This window comes from Sarcophilus harrisii, chromosome 5, assembly GCF_902635505.1.
Source record: "Sarcophilus harrisii chromosome 5, mSarHar1.11, whole genome shotgun sequence".
Classification (NCBI taxonomy): domain Eukaryota; kingdom Metazoa; phylum Chordata; class Mammalia; order Dasyuromorphia; family Dasyuridae; genus Sarcophilus; species Sarcophilus harrisii.
In genome coordinates this window covers 236,465,477-236,484,139 of record NC_045430.1, presented here as the reverse complement: position 1 = coordinate 236,484,139, position 18,663 = coordinate 236,465,477, and the positions used below count along the sequence as shown (strand labels likewise).

The 18,663-nt window shown below is 34.5% G+C and overlaps 1 protein-coding gene across 1 annotated transcript in view; it reads left to right on the top strand.

The window, feature by feature from the left end:
* Nucleotides 1–18,663, top strand: part of MRC1 (mannose receptor C-type 1) — a 106,213-nt gene that overhangs the window by 71,283 nt on the left and 16,267 nt on the right. Inside the window, exons 13-23 of the mRNA XM_012551262.3 lie at nt 348–472; nt 1,118–1,205; nt 2,654–2,798; nt 3,623–3,664; nt 4,160–4,323; nt 5,762–5,829; nt 9,498–9,598; nt 10,078–10,220; nt 11,170–11,284; nt 15,145–15,311; nt 15,442–15,544. Coding sequence (XP_012406716.1) covers nt 348–472; nt 1,118–1,205; nt 2,654–2,798; nt 3,623–3,664; nt 4,160–4,323; nt 5,762–5,829; nt 9,498–9,598; nt 10,078–10,220; nt 11,170–11,284; nt 15,145–15,311; nt 15,442–15,544 — 1,261 coding nt within the window. The remainder of the gene's footprint in view (nt 1–347; nt 473–1,117; nt 1,206–2,653; nt 2,799–3,622; nt 3,665–4,159; nt 4,324–5,761; nt 5,830–9,497; nt 9,599–10,077; nt 10,221–11,169; nt 11,285–15,144; nt 15,312–15,441; nt 15,545–18,663) is intronic.

Sequence of the window (18,663 nt, the reverse complement as noted above, 5' to 3'; positions counted from 1 at the left end):
ATGTATATGCATATACCTGCCTATTATACACATGTATGTGTATGTGATTATTACACCAACCTACATAGATTACAGAAATGGTGGAAATCTTAAAAAAAATTCTCCTACTCTGCACATAGCACTACAGGTGTGTGCTATGGGCATTTTGGGGGGGGGGGTAGAATCTATTTGTGGTCAAATAGTCATGGATGATCAAGCTAAAAACCCACAATATGGCAATTGCTTATTTAATTATACTTCTTTGCTGTCCTATGTCAAATGAAATCTCATCAAATGAAAGAAATTCGTTTTTTTTAATTCAATGAGGTGTATTGTAAAAATAATATATTGAAAAATTTTACTTCTAGGTTTTTGGCAAAAGCAAATACTCTAAGAAAACTTGGTTTGATGCTCGGGACTTTTGTAGAGCAATAGGTGGGGATCTTGCCAGAATCACAAATAAAGAAGACCAGTCTACAATATGGCAGAACATGTAGGTGTCATTTCTCCACTCAAGTCCTTTTCTTTTAATTGGTTTTTGGCAGTTGCATCAATAATGCTCTTGGGTTATTTATGAAGTTATTGGATAATGCTGATCCTGAAGAATTCCCTATAATCATCCCTAACTGGTATCAACTAGTTATATCTCCTTTTCCCCATATATACACACCCAAGAACAGATTTAAGTGATAGTTTCTTTTTAAATATGCTAAGTAAATAGCAACTGATAAATTCTGAGTATCTTTAAATTTGTTGGAATAATTTCTTATAAACTTTCTGCTATTTGAATATGTCTCTGTATGCTAACACAACTATAATTTATGAAGGCCTGTGCTCAGACCTCATTGTTATGTCAATTTATTTTGTATACTTATTTTTATTTTTTTTGCTGAGGTAATTAGAGTTAAGTGACTTGCCCAGGGTCACACAGGTAGGAAGTGTGAAGTGTTAAGTGTATGAGGTCAGATTTGAATTCAGGTCCTTCTGACTCCAAGGCTGGTGCTCTATCCACTAAGCCACCTAGCTGCCCCTGTATACTTATTTTTAGACACAACTTTTTACTTTTGGTTCCTGTAGATTACCAGACTTATTTCTTATAACATTATGTGTTGTTTTTATCTTTAATATATATTTTTAGAGGTACTTCAAATTACCATGATGTGTTTTGGCTGGGGCTGACAATCGCAAATACCGATGAGGGATTCACCTGGTCTGATGGTTCCCCAGTGAGTAATTCCCTCAGTCATTCTGATGTATGAGGGACTTCTATGATTTTATTATTTATTGTTATGCTAATTATTTGATTTGTACCAGCTTCGAGATGCATCATTTTCATGACTGCTTAAACCAAATTTTCTTCACTACTCTGGGATTTGAGTTATTAGATGCCCAGTTAGTTCTTTTTTTCTCAGATAACTGTAGTAAGCTTTCTGAGTATGGTTGGATAAAAAAGTTAAGGGAGCTTTGGCATTGTCATGAAATTGATCTTGAGAGATAATGATTTTATGCAATTTTTTCTACTTTTTTGTCTTATCCTTGCCATTATGTTTTTCTTTTACATTTTAAAAAATAATTTTATTGGCACCTTTTATTTTTTAAAATACCTTCATTTAACTCTATCTCTCCTCATCTTTAGTAAGCTATTACTTATAATAAAAATGCAAGTAAAAATGAAAAAGCAATTCAGCAAACTGACAAATATATCAAGTGCATTAGCATACCCATAATTTTCACACTCTACAAGGAAGCCATCCATGACTTCTTAGCAATAATTAATAATAATAACTAATATGTATATAGTTTTTAAGGTTTACACTGATCCTCAAAATATAACTCTTTAAGGTAGCTACTTATACTATTCTCATTTTATAGATGAGGAGACTGAGGTTGTGCCTCAGAATTCAAAAGCAAATTTCCTGACTCTGCTACTATTCCATTTAGCTGTCTTTAAGAGAGTTAGAGAAAAAGGTTTTTTTGGAACTCAAGGTTATGAAAATAGGGAGTATTTTGGTACTGTAAGTTTGGCTATATATATTTTTAATCCTCTTATATAGGATTAAAATTCACCTGATTTTACTAAAGGAAGGAAGGACAAATCCTAGAATCAATATTAGCATACTTGATTAAACCGAAAAGTAAATAATATGCTTTGATTTGTACTCAGACTCCATCAATTCTTTCTCTGGAGACAGTAGCATTTTTAATCATAAGTCCTTTAGAATTGTCTTATATTATTGTATTGATGAGAATAGCTAAGTCACTCATAGTTGATCTTTGTACAATATTATTATTACCATACACAATGGTCTTCTGTGAACCAAGGCTATTCTGAGAAAGAATGGATAAGCAAATAATTGAAACTTGCATCCTCTCTTTCTTAGGTGGACAAAGCATATAGGAATGGAACCTTGTAGTGTAGGAAATTCCTGGGTGAGGAAAGTTCCTCTGCTAATACAGACCAGCCCCTTCTCTGAAACATGGTTTTAACAAGTTGATTAGTGACCTGTGACATTATTGACTTTTTCAGTATCATTTGGTCAATATTTGTCAAAGGCAGGATTTGAATCTGAGTCTTTGACTCTCTGAGGCCAGCTTTCTATCAATCATGCCATCCTACCAGAAACTATAGTACAGTTAGTAGTGTAACTAACTAGAGTTGGTGAATTCACTATAGGTGACATATGAAAACTGGTCCTATGGAGAACCGAATAATTATGGCAACATTGAATTTTGTGGTGAGTTGAAGGCTGATCCTAGCATGCGCTGGAATGACATTAACTGTGAGCTTCTCCGCAAGTGGATTTGCCATATCAAAAAAGGTAGGATTATATTCCCTCCTCATAGGAGGTGGGCTTTAGGGCTTTATTCCCCTCCATAGTTTGGAATAGGGCTTCTTAAACTTTTTCCACTTGTGATTCCTTTTTGCCCAAGAAATTTTTATCATACCCTGGGTATAGAAGTATATAAAATAGGTATACCCATCAAACATTTACTAATAATAAATAACAATTTTATCATTCTCCTCATTCAGTCACATAACCCCATATGGAGTTGCAACTCACAGTTTAAGAAGCTTATTCAATTTAAAATTGAATAAGAATAACAAAAAGGATTTGGAATGACAAGGATTCTTTCATTAGATAAGAATGAAGTATCTGAATGAAGATAAGATGAGGCAGATACTATTACTATTTATATTTAAAGATGAGGGAATTGCGGTTCATCAAGGTTAGTGACTTGTCCAGGTTAATACAATTAGAAAATATTTGAGGCAAGACAAGATTTAAAGGCTTGTCACTTTTTAAAATTTTAGTTTATTATGAATGGTTGAGAAAATAACATCCTGCAAAGAATTGTAGCTAATGTTTCATAAAGAAATTAACCATTCCTGTTTTTCAGATTCCTGACTAGGTGTCAGGAAGTAATTATAGATAATTTCACAAGTAATTCTTAATTATCAGAGCTCAATTTATTTATGGCACATGTTGTCTTTACCTCTTTATGGACTCCTGGATGTTTTGTTTAACTCATAAAAATGTAAGGTGTACAAAAAGAAAAAGAAAGATGTTTAATTATTCCTCAATGTTTCTCTAGTTCTTGAAGCTTAAGCTGATTTTCTATTTAAATTTTCTTTGTCTTCCAGGAGATGAGCTGAAACCGGAGCCAACACCTTCCCCTGAAAGCAGTATGTGTTCACTCATTGTTCAAATATTCAGTTCAGTTGTGCTTTTTTTTTTTTCCTTTTAAATTTCTCTTTGCTCTTTAATTTAAAAAAGCACGGAGGTACAGGTATGCTTCCAGCCCCCCTTCCTTTGGTCTTGACTCAGCATGAGTGTCAGCATTGGTCATGCTTTGCAGGGTATGGGCCAGGTTCATTTCAATAGGAAACCACTCAACAGTCCCCTAATATGCTAGTATTAGATTCTTGGCATTGTGGAGAGTAGGGAGAAAGCAAAATTTCTAGAGACATTGAAAAAGTGGATTCTTGCTACTGAATGATCCTGTAACCAAATCTCTCCTTCATCCTTCCCTACAATGTTTTTGCTTTGGGGTCTTGGTATAGAAATGTTGTTATTCCCAGTTGAGTTACGCTGCTCTTTGTGACTTTTTGAGCCACCCAGTGACTGCTCCCTGAGGTCCTCTGAATCACATCCCTGAAATTTGCTGCTTTATCTTTTAGACCCACCAGTCACTGAAGATGGATGGGTGATCTATAAAGATTACCAGTACTATTTCAGCAAAGAGAAAAGTACAATGGAAAATGCACGGGCATTCTGCAAGAAGAATTTTGGAGACATAGTTACCATATCGGGTGAAAGTGAAAAAAAGTTTCTATGGAAATATGTAAGAAAGACATTTATTAATTAGGGGAATTAGGGGATGAGGGGAATGAGGGGAAAAAATAGGCTGAGCAAAGATATGACCTAAATTTCATTCAGAATGCATAGCAACTAGTGACAATTCTTCAAGTACTATGCCAACCTCTAAACATGGTTATATACCTGCCACATCACAAGACACCAGGAGGAGGAAGGCATGGGGCAAGAGTGATGGTGTTTAAAGGAACTTACCGGGTAGTGTTGGCATAGGCTTTACTGGGTACAGGCCCCAGAAGCAAGTACCATATCTGTCTATATAAAGGCATGCTTACTCCGAGCCCATCAGTATGTTTTGTGTTATCTCTGTACTGATCCTTCAGAGCCTTCTTGTCACTACCTACGTGAGCCCCCACTGCCATCTTAGCTCCATGACCATTTTCAGGTTGTAGAATAACAATTAACAGTCCCTCAGTACAGAGCTATATGTAGGACTGAGTCACTGGGCCCTGGAATCTGGGTCAGAGGCAACCATTCTTGGTGTGGTATGCTTTCTCCTTATTGTCTGCTTATTCCAGATCCTCTCTGGCCTCTGCAGATCTTTGCCATATAGTAAAGTCTCTTTTCCTTAGCTAGCACTAGTCCCAGCTTTTTGTCCCCATGATGCCCCTCTTCACATTGTGTCTCTGCAAACTGACTCCAGCTCCTTTCCTTACACTCCATATACATGCCATCTTCTTTGTCCCACTCCCTTCCAGAATGGGAGTCTTCAGTTATGACTCTAGGTACAAGTAGAGTTCTTCTTCATTAAAAACACTCGATCATTTTATTTCCTCTCCAAACATCATCATGGGATGTTTAATATATATATATGCACCTTCTCTGCAAAGAGCCTCCCAAAGTATGACAGATAAAACTGATGTTCTTGTAAAAGATAAGTAACAACAGAACTAATGGAAGGAAACGATTTACTCTCCTAGAAAAAGACTGAATAGTGACATCTAACATCTTATATTTTAATGCCTTTAGCTAGTTTGACTTTTTATTTTCTCCATTTCTATGGAGAATAGACATCAAGAGCAAATTTCTGGGTCCTGTATTTGAGTCCTGATGTTTAATGATAGGAAAATGTTTTTGTTAAAATAATAGCAAAGATGTTTTGTTGACATGGGCACCAGAAAATAGATCATATAGTACATTTAAAAATGGGCTTATTCAATGCTTTGATTGAAAATGAATTAGAAGGGTTACATAGTGCTTCTCCTTCTTCTTAGAATCTTATAAATAAAGCACTAAGATGATTTATCCTTGTTTCTGATTAGATCTTGAAATAGACTATCCTATTGATCACTACTTTATAGTGGTCAATATGATATCTGATTAATTAAAGAGAAGAGAAATGTTTGTTGAATTCACTTGATTCTTATGTAATTAAATGAATCTAAATATTCATTTCTATGCTTTAGATTTCTGCACTTGATTTGGAGGCCACATATTTCATTGGCTTACTCATCAGCCTGGATAAGAAGTTTTCGTAAGTGAAATTAGTGTTAAAGATACTTGCAGTTACATGGTGGCTTATGGTCACAAAGCTCTTTTGTATAATTGTCTTGCTTAGTGTTTGCATTGACTTTGTGAGTCAAGCAAGAAAAATATTATCATTCCTTTTTCTAGATGAGGAACTAGAAGCTTAAGGGTGAAGTAATTTGCAGTGACAAGAGTCAGGATTCCAATTCAGATCTTTCTGATTTTGAGTTCAATGTTCTCTCTATTCTACCACAATGATTTCTTTGATTATTTGAAGATCATTTGCTCTCAGCACAATTAAACTAAATAAGCTTTTTAAAATAAATAATAATTTGTTAAAATTCAGTATGTAATATATCTTAATGACAAATGAATAAAATTAGCATTTTAAAATTTTTTCCCTCTAGCTTGATAAATCTTTCCTAAGTAGGGAAGATTGTTTCTTTCTGTAGCATTACATTTTTTTTCATTTTTGAGTCGTGTCTAACTCTTTATGACCCCATTTGGGATTTTCTTGGCAAATATACTACAGGAATTTGTTATTTGCTTCTCCAGCTCATTTACAGATGAGTAAACTGAGGCAAAAAGATTAAGATTTGAATTCAGGAAGGTGAGTCTTCCAGACTCCAGACCCATTGTTCTATGCACTATGCCCCTTAGATTCTTTGCAACAATAAACAACAAAATTATTTGTTTTCTTCTCCCAACTTGATAAATTATCCATAAACAGGGAAGAATGTTGTTTATCTCTGCAGGTTTACATTTCTTTCTTTGTTCTAAGATGCTAGTGCTTATCTCTGAAGGATGCACTGTAGTAGAAACAATAAATTTATTAGAAATCTCCTATCATTTTTGTTTATATTGTCCTGGGCAAATGAAACAAAACCTCTTTTGTGTTTTCCCCACTAGCTACTGGAGCAGCATAATTTTGAAATTAAATCTCCACAAATGAAATTGCCATCTTTGAGAGACTTATCTGAGATGTTTTCCATTAGGTATCATAGAAGGAATAAATAAATAAATAAATATTTATTTAGTGCCTATTACGTGCCAGGCACTGTGCTAAGCAATTTACAGATATTTTTTCATTTGATTTTTACAACATCTCCAAGAGGTGAAGTTACAGTTGAGGAAAGTGAGGATAACAAAGGTAAAATGAATTGTCCAGCATCATACAGCTAATAATTGTCTGAGGCTGAATTTGAAATCAGGTTCAGCTATATATTACTGTTTTTTCTTTGGTGTGCTGTTTTTATATCTTCTTTGATAATCTGTCGTATATCTCTTATTTCTTAAAGTCTGAGCATCCTTGAGTGCTCTGTTCTGGACCCTTCTTTCTTTATCTTCCTTGATAATTTAATCTACTCCCATAGATCCAATTGTCACTTCTAGACAGAAGATCACAAATCTATTTTTCTAGCCCTAATTTTTCACCTTATGTTCCCATCTCAACAGTTGCTTGCCAGATATCCTCACCTAGCGATCCCATTATGATCTCTTATACTACATGTCTAGAATTTCACTCATCTTTCCTTCCAAACCTGTTTTTTCTCCATTCTTCTCTAGACTTACTAATGACATCACCATCCTTCTATTCACCATGCTTTGATACCCTGGAGTCACCTTGGATTCTTCCTTCCCTTACAGCTTTAGTCAGTTGTCATGTCCCATTGATTCTATTTTCACAATATCTCTTGAATACCACTGCTCTTCACTCATGCTATTACTTTTCCAGGTCAAATCTCCATCACTTTTCCCCTGTGTCATTTTAGGAGTCTTCTATATGATCTTCTATTTCTAGTTTTTCATTTCTCTAATCCATCCTTCATTTAAACGTCAAGATAACTTTCCTACAGCACAGCGAAGACCATGTTACTTATCCTGCCTTCTCAAAAATCTTTAGAGACCCTTAAAATTCAAATTCATTAATTTATCATTTAAGCTCTTCTGAAGCTGACTCCTTTATCTTTTTTTGATAAATTCTATATTTCAGTTACATCTGCTTACTCAACACTCTATCTCCTGTCTCTTTGTCTGCCTTGGAACTCCTCCTTCCTCATCGCTGCCTTCTCAAAATCCTTATAATCTTTCAAGATTCAGGTCAAATACTACCCTTGTTTAAAGCCTTTTCTGATCCCCTTAGTCACTATTGCTTTCTCTGTACTAAAATTACCTTCCATTAATCCTGTCTGTATATGTTATTACCCCTAATCGATTGTAAACTTTCAACAGGAAAAATTATTTTATTTTTATTGTTATATTTTAAGTATCAAGCACAAATTAAGTGATTTAGTACAGATGCTCAATAAATGTTTATTGACTTGTACAAAAGCTACATTTAACAAATGTTTGATGAATTATTGTATATACATAGCTTTAATATAGTGATTTTTAAAACCACTAATGGAAAGTTAATCTTCCTTGATACTTATTACTTTTCTTTTTTTTTAAATGTGTAACCTATATGTGATTAATTACCTGTTTTAACATATATTTGAGGAGAATAAAAGATATTAAAAATACATTTTATTGATGCCTTGCCTTTTAACATCTCAATGATTTTAAACCACTCTTGTAGTTTGAATTCTGTTGGAGCAAAGAAAAACAATGAAGCAAAAAATCTTACACAATGACTATATGACAATATAGTACTATATTCTGCTCTAATATTCCTCTAACTCTTTGCTATAATTCTTATTGTTTTTCAAATGATAAGTGATTGATGTTCCTTTTTTTTTTTTTTTTTTAACCAGCTAAGAATATTGTTAATATTAGTCAGGCTGAGAAGAGATTAGAATTAACTTATGTAGATCATCCCATGATATATTTTGACTTGATTAGTTTTGATTTTGTAAGAAAATATATCGGTGAAAAGTATTTTATTATATTTTTGCAATTTTCTTAATAATCTGTGTCTGTAGAAAGCTGGAGTCCCCACCCCCCTTCTATCTCTCCTCAACCCCTTGCTTCAGTAGAATGTAAGTATCTTAATGAGGGAAGGTGGGTGGTGTAGTGAATGGAGCACTGAACTTGGAACAGGAAGATCCAGCTTCTTGAATTCAATTTTGGCATCAGATACTTACTAGCTTACTTTAACCCTGCTTGCCACAATTTCCTTATCTGTAAAATAAGCTAGAGAAGGAAAAGGTATTCCGATATCTTTTCCAGGAAAACCCCCAATAGGATCACAAAGAGTCAGACACGACTGAAACTAAAAAAAAGAAGTAGCAGCTTTAATGATGGGAACCATTTCTTTTTTTCATCTTTGGATCCCCAGTATCTAAGATAGTGCCCTACACATAACAGTTACTTTATAAAAGCTTATAAAATTGAACTGAAGTAAATTGAATGGATTTGATTGTTATCTCACTGAATGACATTGGTCCTCAAAAAATGTCAAAATTTCCATGCCTTTTAGCAAGACAATATGGTTGGGTAAGGCAGAAGATGCTGAAAAACAGTAAATATGGATAAGATCAAAGCCTGTTTTATAGAATAAATGAAATTATATCGACTCAATTATTTTTATGAAAATTTTCATAGATAACAGAATTTTAAAAATTATCTTTCAATCTTTCTACTATAGTTTTTATAATATTTTTAAAGAGTCCCTTGTACGTATATTTACCATGGAAGCAGGTTTCTAATTATCTCATGGTGTATTTACTTTTGCAGGTGGATGGATGGTTCTAAAGTGGACTATGTGGCTTGGGCTCCAGGTGAACCCAATTTTGCCAATGATGATGAAAACTGTGTAGTCTTATATACCTCTTCTGGTGAGCTAACTCTGAACATTATGAAATTTGTTACTATAATGTGTTCTGGGGTTACTAGTAGGTTCCATAACTTCTCTTTCTTTTATCTTAATTTGCCTCCGGCTGGAGGCAATTTCTATTTCTTATCTGTTTTTATGTCATCTCTCACTTTTTTTTACCTGTCAATAGATTATATTCCTCTTGAGGACCAGGACTACTTTGTTTTTGTCTTTATTCCTCTAGCACCTAATATAAGGCTGGGGACCTAATAAAAGCTATTAATACTACAAGTGTTTTAAAGATGGGAGAACAAAGTGTCTTGAAAACATATTCCCTAGGAACTTACGTAAAATTGAATTTTATTAATAGTCTACTTTTAAATATCCTTTTTTGGATATGAATATCTCCCCCAAACACTCAAAATTATAAAATTTGATGTTTTTCTTTTTTATAAATGTCCATTTAGTAAAACAAATTTACCTTTAAAATATTTTTGACAGGTCTTTGGAATGACATTAACTGTGGTTTTCCGAATGCCTTTATCTGCCAACGACATAACAGTAGCATCAATACCACTGCTTCTCCCACACCACTTCCACCTCTAGGAGGATGTCGGTGGGGTTGGAAGTTATTCCAGAACAAGGTATTATAGCCATTGCCGGTAGTCTTTGTAGCAATCAATGTGGACAGGCTCAATGAAACTTTTTAGTAATAAGAGAATATTTGCAGAACAAATGAATATGGAAAACTCCTTATGGGGTTTGTGTAAAACTGCCTACAAAAAGTGGAAAGTGAGAGATTAACAGGTATGGCAGACAGGCTCCTTATTTTATTAACCTTGGAGACTAAGGCTATTGGATCTATTAGGTCTGTGGGACAATGGGTTATATTACTTGGGTGTCTGTAGTAAGTTTGACATTAATATGGTAGGCCCCCAGAGCAAAAGGCCACAGGGTTGCCCAAGGCGGGGAAATCGATTTAGCTCAAACAGAGAATATGGTCAGCAGTGGAAATGGGGCTGTGGGTAATCCTTGTTTTCATAGTCTGGTGAGATGAGGAGATTTAATGAGTGTTTAAAAACAGAAGAAAGAAAAGGGAAGGAGAAGAAAAAGGAAAAAGGAAAAAAAAGAAAAGAAAGGAAGGAAGGAAGAAAAGGAGGGGAGGAAGGAAAGAAGGAGGGAAGAAGGAAGGAAATATTTAAAGACTATGTGCATTATTTGTCCTAAGAAATAATATAGCCTTGAAGCTTTATGAGAAGTTTATAGCTTTAGCTTTAGGGGTGAAAAGAACCTCAAAAAGCATCTTATCCAGACCTCTTCTTTTAAAAATTATGGAAACTAAGATCTAGTGAAGTTAAATGACCCACAATAAGTCACATGTACTACATAATAGTGGTAGGATTCAAATACAGCACTGTTACTTCCAAACCAGGATTATTTCAAGTGTACTTCTCCCTCTGGAATAGAGTTAACTCTAATTTCTATAATTCAATTCAGTTACAAAGAAACATAACTTTTGTAACATTCATAAAAGTAGAATTTTTTAAATATTAGCTTACCTGAATAAATTTTTTTTCTTCTCTCCCATTTCAGTGCTACAAAATCTTTGGAGCTAAAGAAGAAGAGAGAAAAAATTGGCAAGCTGCACGTAAAGACTGTCAAGGTTATGGAGGAAATCTGGTTTCCATACATAGTAGAAAAGAACAAGGTACAGTCCAAAGGTTGATGACACTTGATAATTAATGATAATAATTCCTTCTAAACAATTGTGGTGCATGTTACAGATGATAAATACTAGATAATAATAATCCATTTCCTATTGATTAATGAGTTCCATCTTGAGGAAATTGATTTTTAGGCTACTAGAGTTTCAAGTAAAGTAATAAATTATATTGCAATAAGCTTATCTGGCAGAATCTAGTCTAATATTTACAAAATCTCTTAGCACAAAGAGTACTTTGTCAGCATATAATTCATAGAAACATTAGAACTATCATAAACTGATACTTATTGATCACATCTGAGTTCAGGAGATTTTCCAAGATTCCATGATAAATATAATCTATCTTGCCTTAGGAGCAGGTAACAGAGTTCCCACTTTAAAATTGCAAGTATTGGGGACTAGAAAGAGTAAACAAATTAGTCAAAATGTCCTAGTTTATCTAAAATATATTTGTAGGTATTTGGGAAATCTTTGAGCTTCCACCAATCAGTAAATTAATATATTTTTTATTAAGCATCAATTACACACCAGACATTGTATTAGATGCTAGGGGTACAAAGACAAAACCAAGCAATTTCTTTCCTCAGGGAGCTTATTTTCTGTCTGGGGTAACAACATGCACACATATATGTATATATTTGAACATATAGTGCATATAGAAAATAAATAAAAATTTTAGGAGGGAGGGCCCTAAGAACTGAGAGAATCACCAAAGTCTTCATGTAGAAGGTGATACTTAAACTTTTTGGAAGGGAAGAAAGAAGGGATTATAAGAACAAGTACATTTCAGGCATGGGGTACAGTTAATGCAAAGGCATGAAGATGGGAAATGGAATGTCATGTATATAGAATAACAAAAAAGATCAATTCGGAGAGGGAACTAATATGTGAGAATTTTAATATAAAGGCCAGTGACCCAGGACCAAAGGATTTTAAAGGCCAAATAGAACAATTTATATTTGGTACATCAAAGAGATAGAGATACTGAGGTATGGATTGTGTGGTTATTAAGTATGGGAATTTCATTAAGAAAAGCCGTTTGGTTACCATGTGGAGGATAAATTGGAGAAAGAAGATGAAAAGGACAAATAGGAGGCTACAGTGGTAGTAATGATGGATAAGGGCCAGAAGTAGAATGGTGCCTGTGTGAATAGAGAGATGTACAGATAGAAATAAAAACATCTTAACAACAGAATGACTATAGAGAGGGAATAGGAGTGAGGAGACCAAGGTAATAATGAGATTATAAAAGTAGCAGACTAGAAGGATGATGGGGCTCATAATAAAAACAAGGAAATTCAGGGTTTTTTTGTGGGGGGGGGAAAGATAATGAATTCTTTTGAGGAGATGCTGCTTTGAGATACCTATGAAATAGTCACTTTGAAATATCCAATGTATCTTTAACAATCATGGTAGACTAGGCTTTAATTATGACAGTGTATCTTCTAAGTAAAACCAACAATATTTTAGAGATTTTTGTTTCTTTGTCTATTTTGTTGCAAGTAATGTAGCTGCTAATGTGAGAAAAACAAGACAAAAAAAATGATCCTGAAACAAATTCATGTAGGGTGGGACTTATCATAGAGGACTGTTCAATTATCAGGGCAGTAAACCTGGAGTAGAGAGGACAACTATCCCTCAGAAAGTTTAATAACTGACTCCATGACATTTAGGAGTATGGTACACTCCAAATCTTTGATCCAATGAGGTTAATTCCTTGGATAAATAAGAACAGGTATCAACCAGCAGCCCTTTCCATAGTTAATACAGTTCCCTGCAGACCTTAAATCAAGAGTTCAAATAACCACAGTATTGTTCAAAAGTCAAGATTCCTAGTTCCAGAGAACATGGCAGGCTTCCTCAAAATGTAGGAAATGTTCAAGGTAGTCAGGACAACAGTATCGTGAACTGAATGACTCAACCCTTTTTTCCTCACACAATTCATACAAAATTTAAATAAAAATCAGGGACTAGTAATGACTCAGTTGAGTTTGTCCATTGAGGCTAGTTCCCATATGGTGAAAGGGTACGCCAAAGTAAACCTTCCCAGGTTGATCTTGCACTGGGGAATCTATACAAGCTGCAAGGGAAGAAAACTCTGGGAAGTTGATTTTTTAGGAAACATAAGCAGAAAATTAATTTTTCAGATGTTATTATATCATTTGGAGGAGGTAAAGAGGAGAGAATTTGATGAAATAGGAGCATATGAATCTGCCACAATGATGGTATTTTGTACAGGTAGGCCTCTCCAACCCATTCATCTTCCAGTAATGCAACTATTGGTTGTCATAACTGTGAAATAGACTAGTAGAATAATTGATTTCTTATCTTGGCTAGAAATAGCAGAACAAAATTTCAATCAAGACAATCGAGATTTTCACAAAAAACTCTTTCAAGATTAAATAATATTTCCTAGCTAGGTAGGCAAAAGGTTTTTAAACACTTATTTGGGCATTCATTGGTAGAAGAAATTTAATGTTGAAATGTTAACAGGTAATTTCAGGTTTCATTTCTATTGCTGGAATAAATTATGTATTTACTTAAAGGAAAAATTCAACACTAACAATTAAAAGACCAAATTGATAAACTTATTCATGAGCAGTGTTTCCTGGAGGAGGAAATAATTTTAAAATTACCATATCCTTTCTGAATTTCTCAATGATAGGAGAGAAGATGAATTTTTTTTGACTGGAAAAAATAACTAAATATAAGCCAATATCTGCTAGCATGAGTAGTTATTTCTGCCAGTAACTCAAAAACACATTTTCCTTTTTCACAGGGAAAAGGAGTCAGAAACTCCTCTAAGATTCAATAGTCACAATCCATGAAAATCTGATCTCAGTTCAGCCCTATTGGTCTAACCATATCTGTACAACATGTGCTGCTTTTGTCCTCTCTCAACTTGGTGACCTTCCCATGAAACAAAGATGTGATAATAATCATGATTCATTTTTATAGATTGTTTTAAGGTTTATGAAGGGATTTCTCTACAACATCTCTAATAGATTGTTTTAAAGTTTACAAAGGAATTTCTCTACAACATCTCTAATGTACATAGTAAAAAATATTGTTGATCTCACTTTAAAAATGAGGAAACTGAATTTAATCTCACTTTCCCACTATCAGCTACAGCTAGGTCATGTACCATGGGGTCCAAGTTTCCTTCCATAATTGCCCCTCACAATGCATTTTATTGCTTGTCCTTGCAACAGAATCCACAGAAGCTTTACTAGCACCTTCCTTTTGAAATTACTTTGTATGATTATTTGCTTAATTGTGTAAATGCCCATATCCCCTCAGTGGAATATAAATTTTTTGAATACAGGGTTTGTTTAATATTTATCATTGCAGTCCCCAGTGCCTAAGCAGATAGTAGGCACTTGATAAATGTTTGTGCTTTGAATTCATGGGAATTGAATTTTGCTCTTTCTGAATTTCTTTCATTCTTAAATTCTCAAGTCCCCTTGTGGTATCTTCCATCTGATTCTAGTGGTTTCTAATGTCTGATTCAGTGATTTCTTCATGATATAACAACTTCTAGAGGCTCGACTTAGTACTGTATTATCATCAAATCCTCCTGTTAAAAATTTATCTATTGTAACTCACTCTGAGAATTTCACCAACAATACCCCAAAAGTGCATTTTGAAAAAGTTTTCTTAAAAGGTTTGAGTTGGTTTATATTATTTTTGTGATAGCATAAATATTTCTAGATGATCCTTGTAGATAACAAATTCTACAAGATAACAAAAACTAAACGTTTTGACCTTTTTTGGAATTATTTTTCATAATGTGGCAATGTCTCTGTCCCTCATGACTAAAATCATCCCATGCAACTTTCTTCCAGCATTCCTTACCACTGAGCTACTGGAGTCTACCTATGATAGCTGGATTGGAATGAATGACATCAATTCAGAAAACAAGTTCCTTTGGACAGATGGTCGAGGAGTCCAGTATACAAATTGGGCAAAAGGTTTTCCTGCTGGACGAAGAAGTTTCCTTTCTTATGAAGATGTAAGTACTCTTTACAGGTTCTCTTGCCTTGTCCTTCCTTGAGTCCTGTCTTTACTCCTTCTCTTCCCATAAATCATTTATGATTTGTATTTATCTTTTTTTTCTCCATCTCCCACCTGCCCACATTTAGGTTGATTGTGTGGTTATTGTTGGAGGTCCATCCTTGGAGGCAGGAAAATGGATTGATGAAATATGTGAAAATGAAAAGGGTTACATATGCCAGACTGATTCTGGTGAGTTAAACCATCACTTCCTTTGCATTTCTGATTTTTCTGTTGATTCCATATACTTTTCTCTGCATAATTCATCATCTCCAACCTAGAGGGAAATGTATACGAATGATAAATGTTTAAGCAAACAAATTTTTAAAGTCTCACCAGCAGAACTAGTTTTCTATAAACAGAAATTGGCAATGAGTTATAACTCCTCATGGAGCAAATTTAATGTTTTCCAGTCTTTGTCACCAAGAAGCTTTATGCTGACTCAACTTGAACTTAAGGACCTTTTCCATTTTAATTGTTTCTATTTAATGCTTTCTTTTTAGAAGATTTTTTATAATGTTAGAGAATTAATTTGTCAGTTTCCAATTTCTATTCCTTTCATTGCTGTTAAATTATTTTCAGTCTTGTCCAACTCTTCATGACCTCATTTGGGAATTTCTTGGCAAAGATACTGCAGTAGTATTTCCTTTTTTCAGCTCAATTTACAGATGAGGGAATTGAGCCAAATAAGATTAAGTGACTTGCTTAGGGTCACACTGCTAATAAGTTTCTGAGGCTAGATTTGAATTCAGAAAATGAATCTTCCTTATTACAAGCCTGCTGTTCTGTCTGCTAGAGCAGTCATCTTCACATATTTTTCTCAAGTTGCAGAGACAGAACACCATAGTGAATAAGGTGCTGGACTTAGAATCAGGAAAAGCTGAGTTCAAGTCCCACAGCTCACTCATATTATATCAACTTGGGCAATTTTTTTAACCTCTCAGTGCCCCAGGTTCCTCTCTAAGAATACAATTTTTTAATAGCCTTTTATTTACAAGTTATATGTATGGGTAATTTTATAGCATTGACAATTCCCAAACCTTTTGTTCCAATTTTTCCCCTCTTCCCCCCATCCCCTCCCCTAGATGGCAGGATGACCAGTAGATGTTAAATATATTAAAGTATAAATTAGATACACAATAAATATACATGATCAAACCATTATTTTGCTGTACAAAAAGAATCAGACTCTGAAATATTGTACAATTAGTCTGTGAAGGAAATCCAAAATGCTGGCAGGCAAAAGTATATAAGAATACAAATTGTAAAGCAAATCGTCAAAGGATGGAATAGTCCCTTAATCCTTCCATATTCTAATGAAATCAGAGATCTGATAAAAAAAAAAGGCAAAACAATGTTCTTAATATTTTTGGATCCCAGTGGATTTCTGACATAATGGACATGACATTACTCTTTACAATAGTTCCTTGCTGTCACAGGAACTATAATGAAGGTCTAAGTAGTTCCCAATCATAGGCATGCCCCATTGTGGGCTAAGCGTGCCCAGGATGTGTCCTCATACCCAACCCACATTTTGGGCATGTCTGTGTTGACAATCCTTAGTTCTCTGTCCTTTAAATGCTTAACACTGTAGCATAAGTATCTATCTGTTCTGGCTAAAGAAAATACTTTCATAACATAAATAGTATTTATGAGAATATAACTAGAGGGTGTAAGTGAAAGACTGGCTATAGCCATGGAGCATGAAATGGGAAATACATGGAAAAAAGCTCTTCCATCTCTCATCTATCTCCAGAACACTTTCTGGGAAACCAGGAAATGTTGAAATTGATATCAAGTGCCAACATTAAGCTCATCAAGGGTCTGGGTGCATCATATCATAAATATATGTGTTTTTTATTTCTTTTATCCTGGGAGGATTCAAACTAGAAACCATTCTGAAGCTATCTCTACATTAGGTCCAAGATTCTTGAAAGCATAAAAAGGCGTACGCTTCTGCAGTTTACCCTTAAATGGATCTCTCTTAATAACCTGCAATGTCTTTTCAGATTTTCTAATTACAAAATTCAAAATAGAGCAGATTAACTGTTTCATTTTATAATAAGAGCCATCTGTGGCACTTTTCTTCTGTTGTTTCTCCACTTATTCACACTGGTAATTTTTGTCTACCCACATTTTGGGGGACGATTTTCCAATTGTATTTGTTATTCAGTCATTCAATCATGCCTGATTATTCATGACCCCATGATTGTATTTTCTCGGTAAAGGGGTTTGCCATTTACTTTGCCAAAGATTACCCTAGAGCTCCCCCAAATGAGAAATCCTTGGAAAACTCTATGCCATATTGACTGCAGTCAACATTATAAACAACAGCAAAAACATTAAAAAAGGAGATAGTGCCTTACTTCTCTCCATGATATTCTATTGACACCAGGTGGCAGTAATAACAGAGAAAAGGGAAGCATGAATTTCAGTTCACTCAAGGACTTTATTTAGTCCCTATCAGTTAACCCTGAATTGTCATCCTTTTATCTTTCATATTCTGTTTTGTAACTTAAAGCTAACAAAACAGGTCTTGATTAGTTTTAAGGTCAGGAAGTACATTTCAGCTAGGCAAAAGGGGAATAAGCAGCTGGTAGCTGTAAAGGAGCACATTTCAGTTAATTAAAGGGAAAATTTCCAACAATTAGAGCAGTCCAGAAATACTGTAAGTTGCCTTGGAATATAGTGGGCTTCTTCTCATTGGAAAGCTTCAAATAAAAGCGCTGTGATTAATTTCTAGGTATATTATAAGAGAGATTTCTGTTCAAAGAGGGAAAGAATTTAATCTTTAAAGTTCATTTCAATGAGAACGAGAATCTGTGATTCTAAACTGGCAATCTGACAGGCTAGAGGCTTTCTGAGATAGAGCCCATGAAAACTGGGAAGTAAGCAGATATATTTGATTTAGAAATAGAGGAGGTCCAGAATTCAGGGGAATTAGGCAAATAAAAATCTCCTTAAACCTAAACCAGGAGAATAGAAAATGGTATTTAGCTTAGAGGCTGGGAAAACCACTCAGCTGTGTCCAAGCTAGTGACCTGCACCATTCCTTTGTCTTTATCAAACCATTGTGTTTTGTCTGCGTTCACTTTTAGGGGAAGCCTGACTTCTCAGTGGTTAGATTCTCACATTCTTGGCTCATCATCCCAAATCCAGAATTCTGGGGAAATTACAATAATAAAATTCAGAACCTAAGGAGTTTCTCAAAAGTGGGAAAAGTTTAAAAGAATTACAATGCACAAATACAAATATGAGTCAGGTATGGGGTAAGTCATTTGATCATCATTACTGGTCTTCAAAAGCAGTCA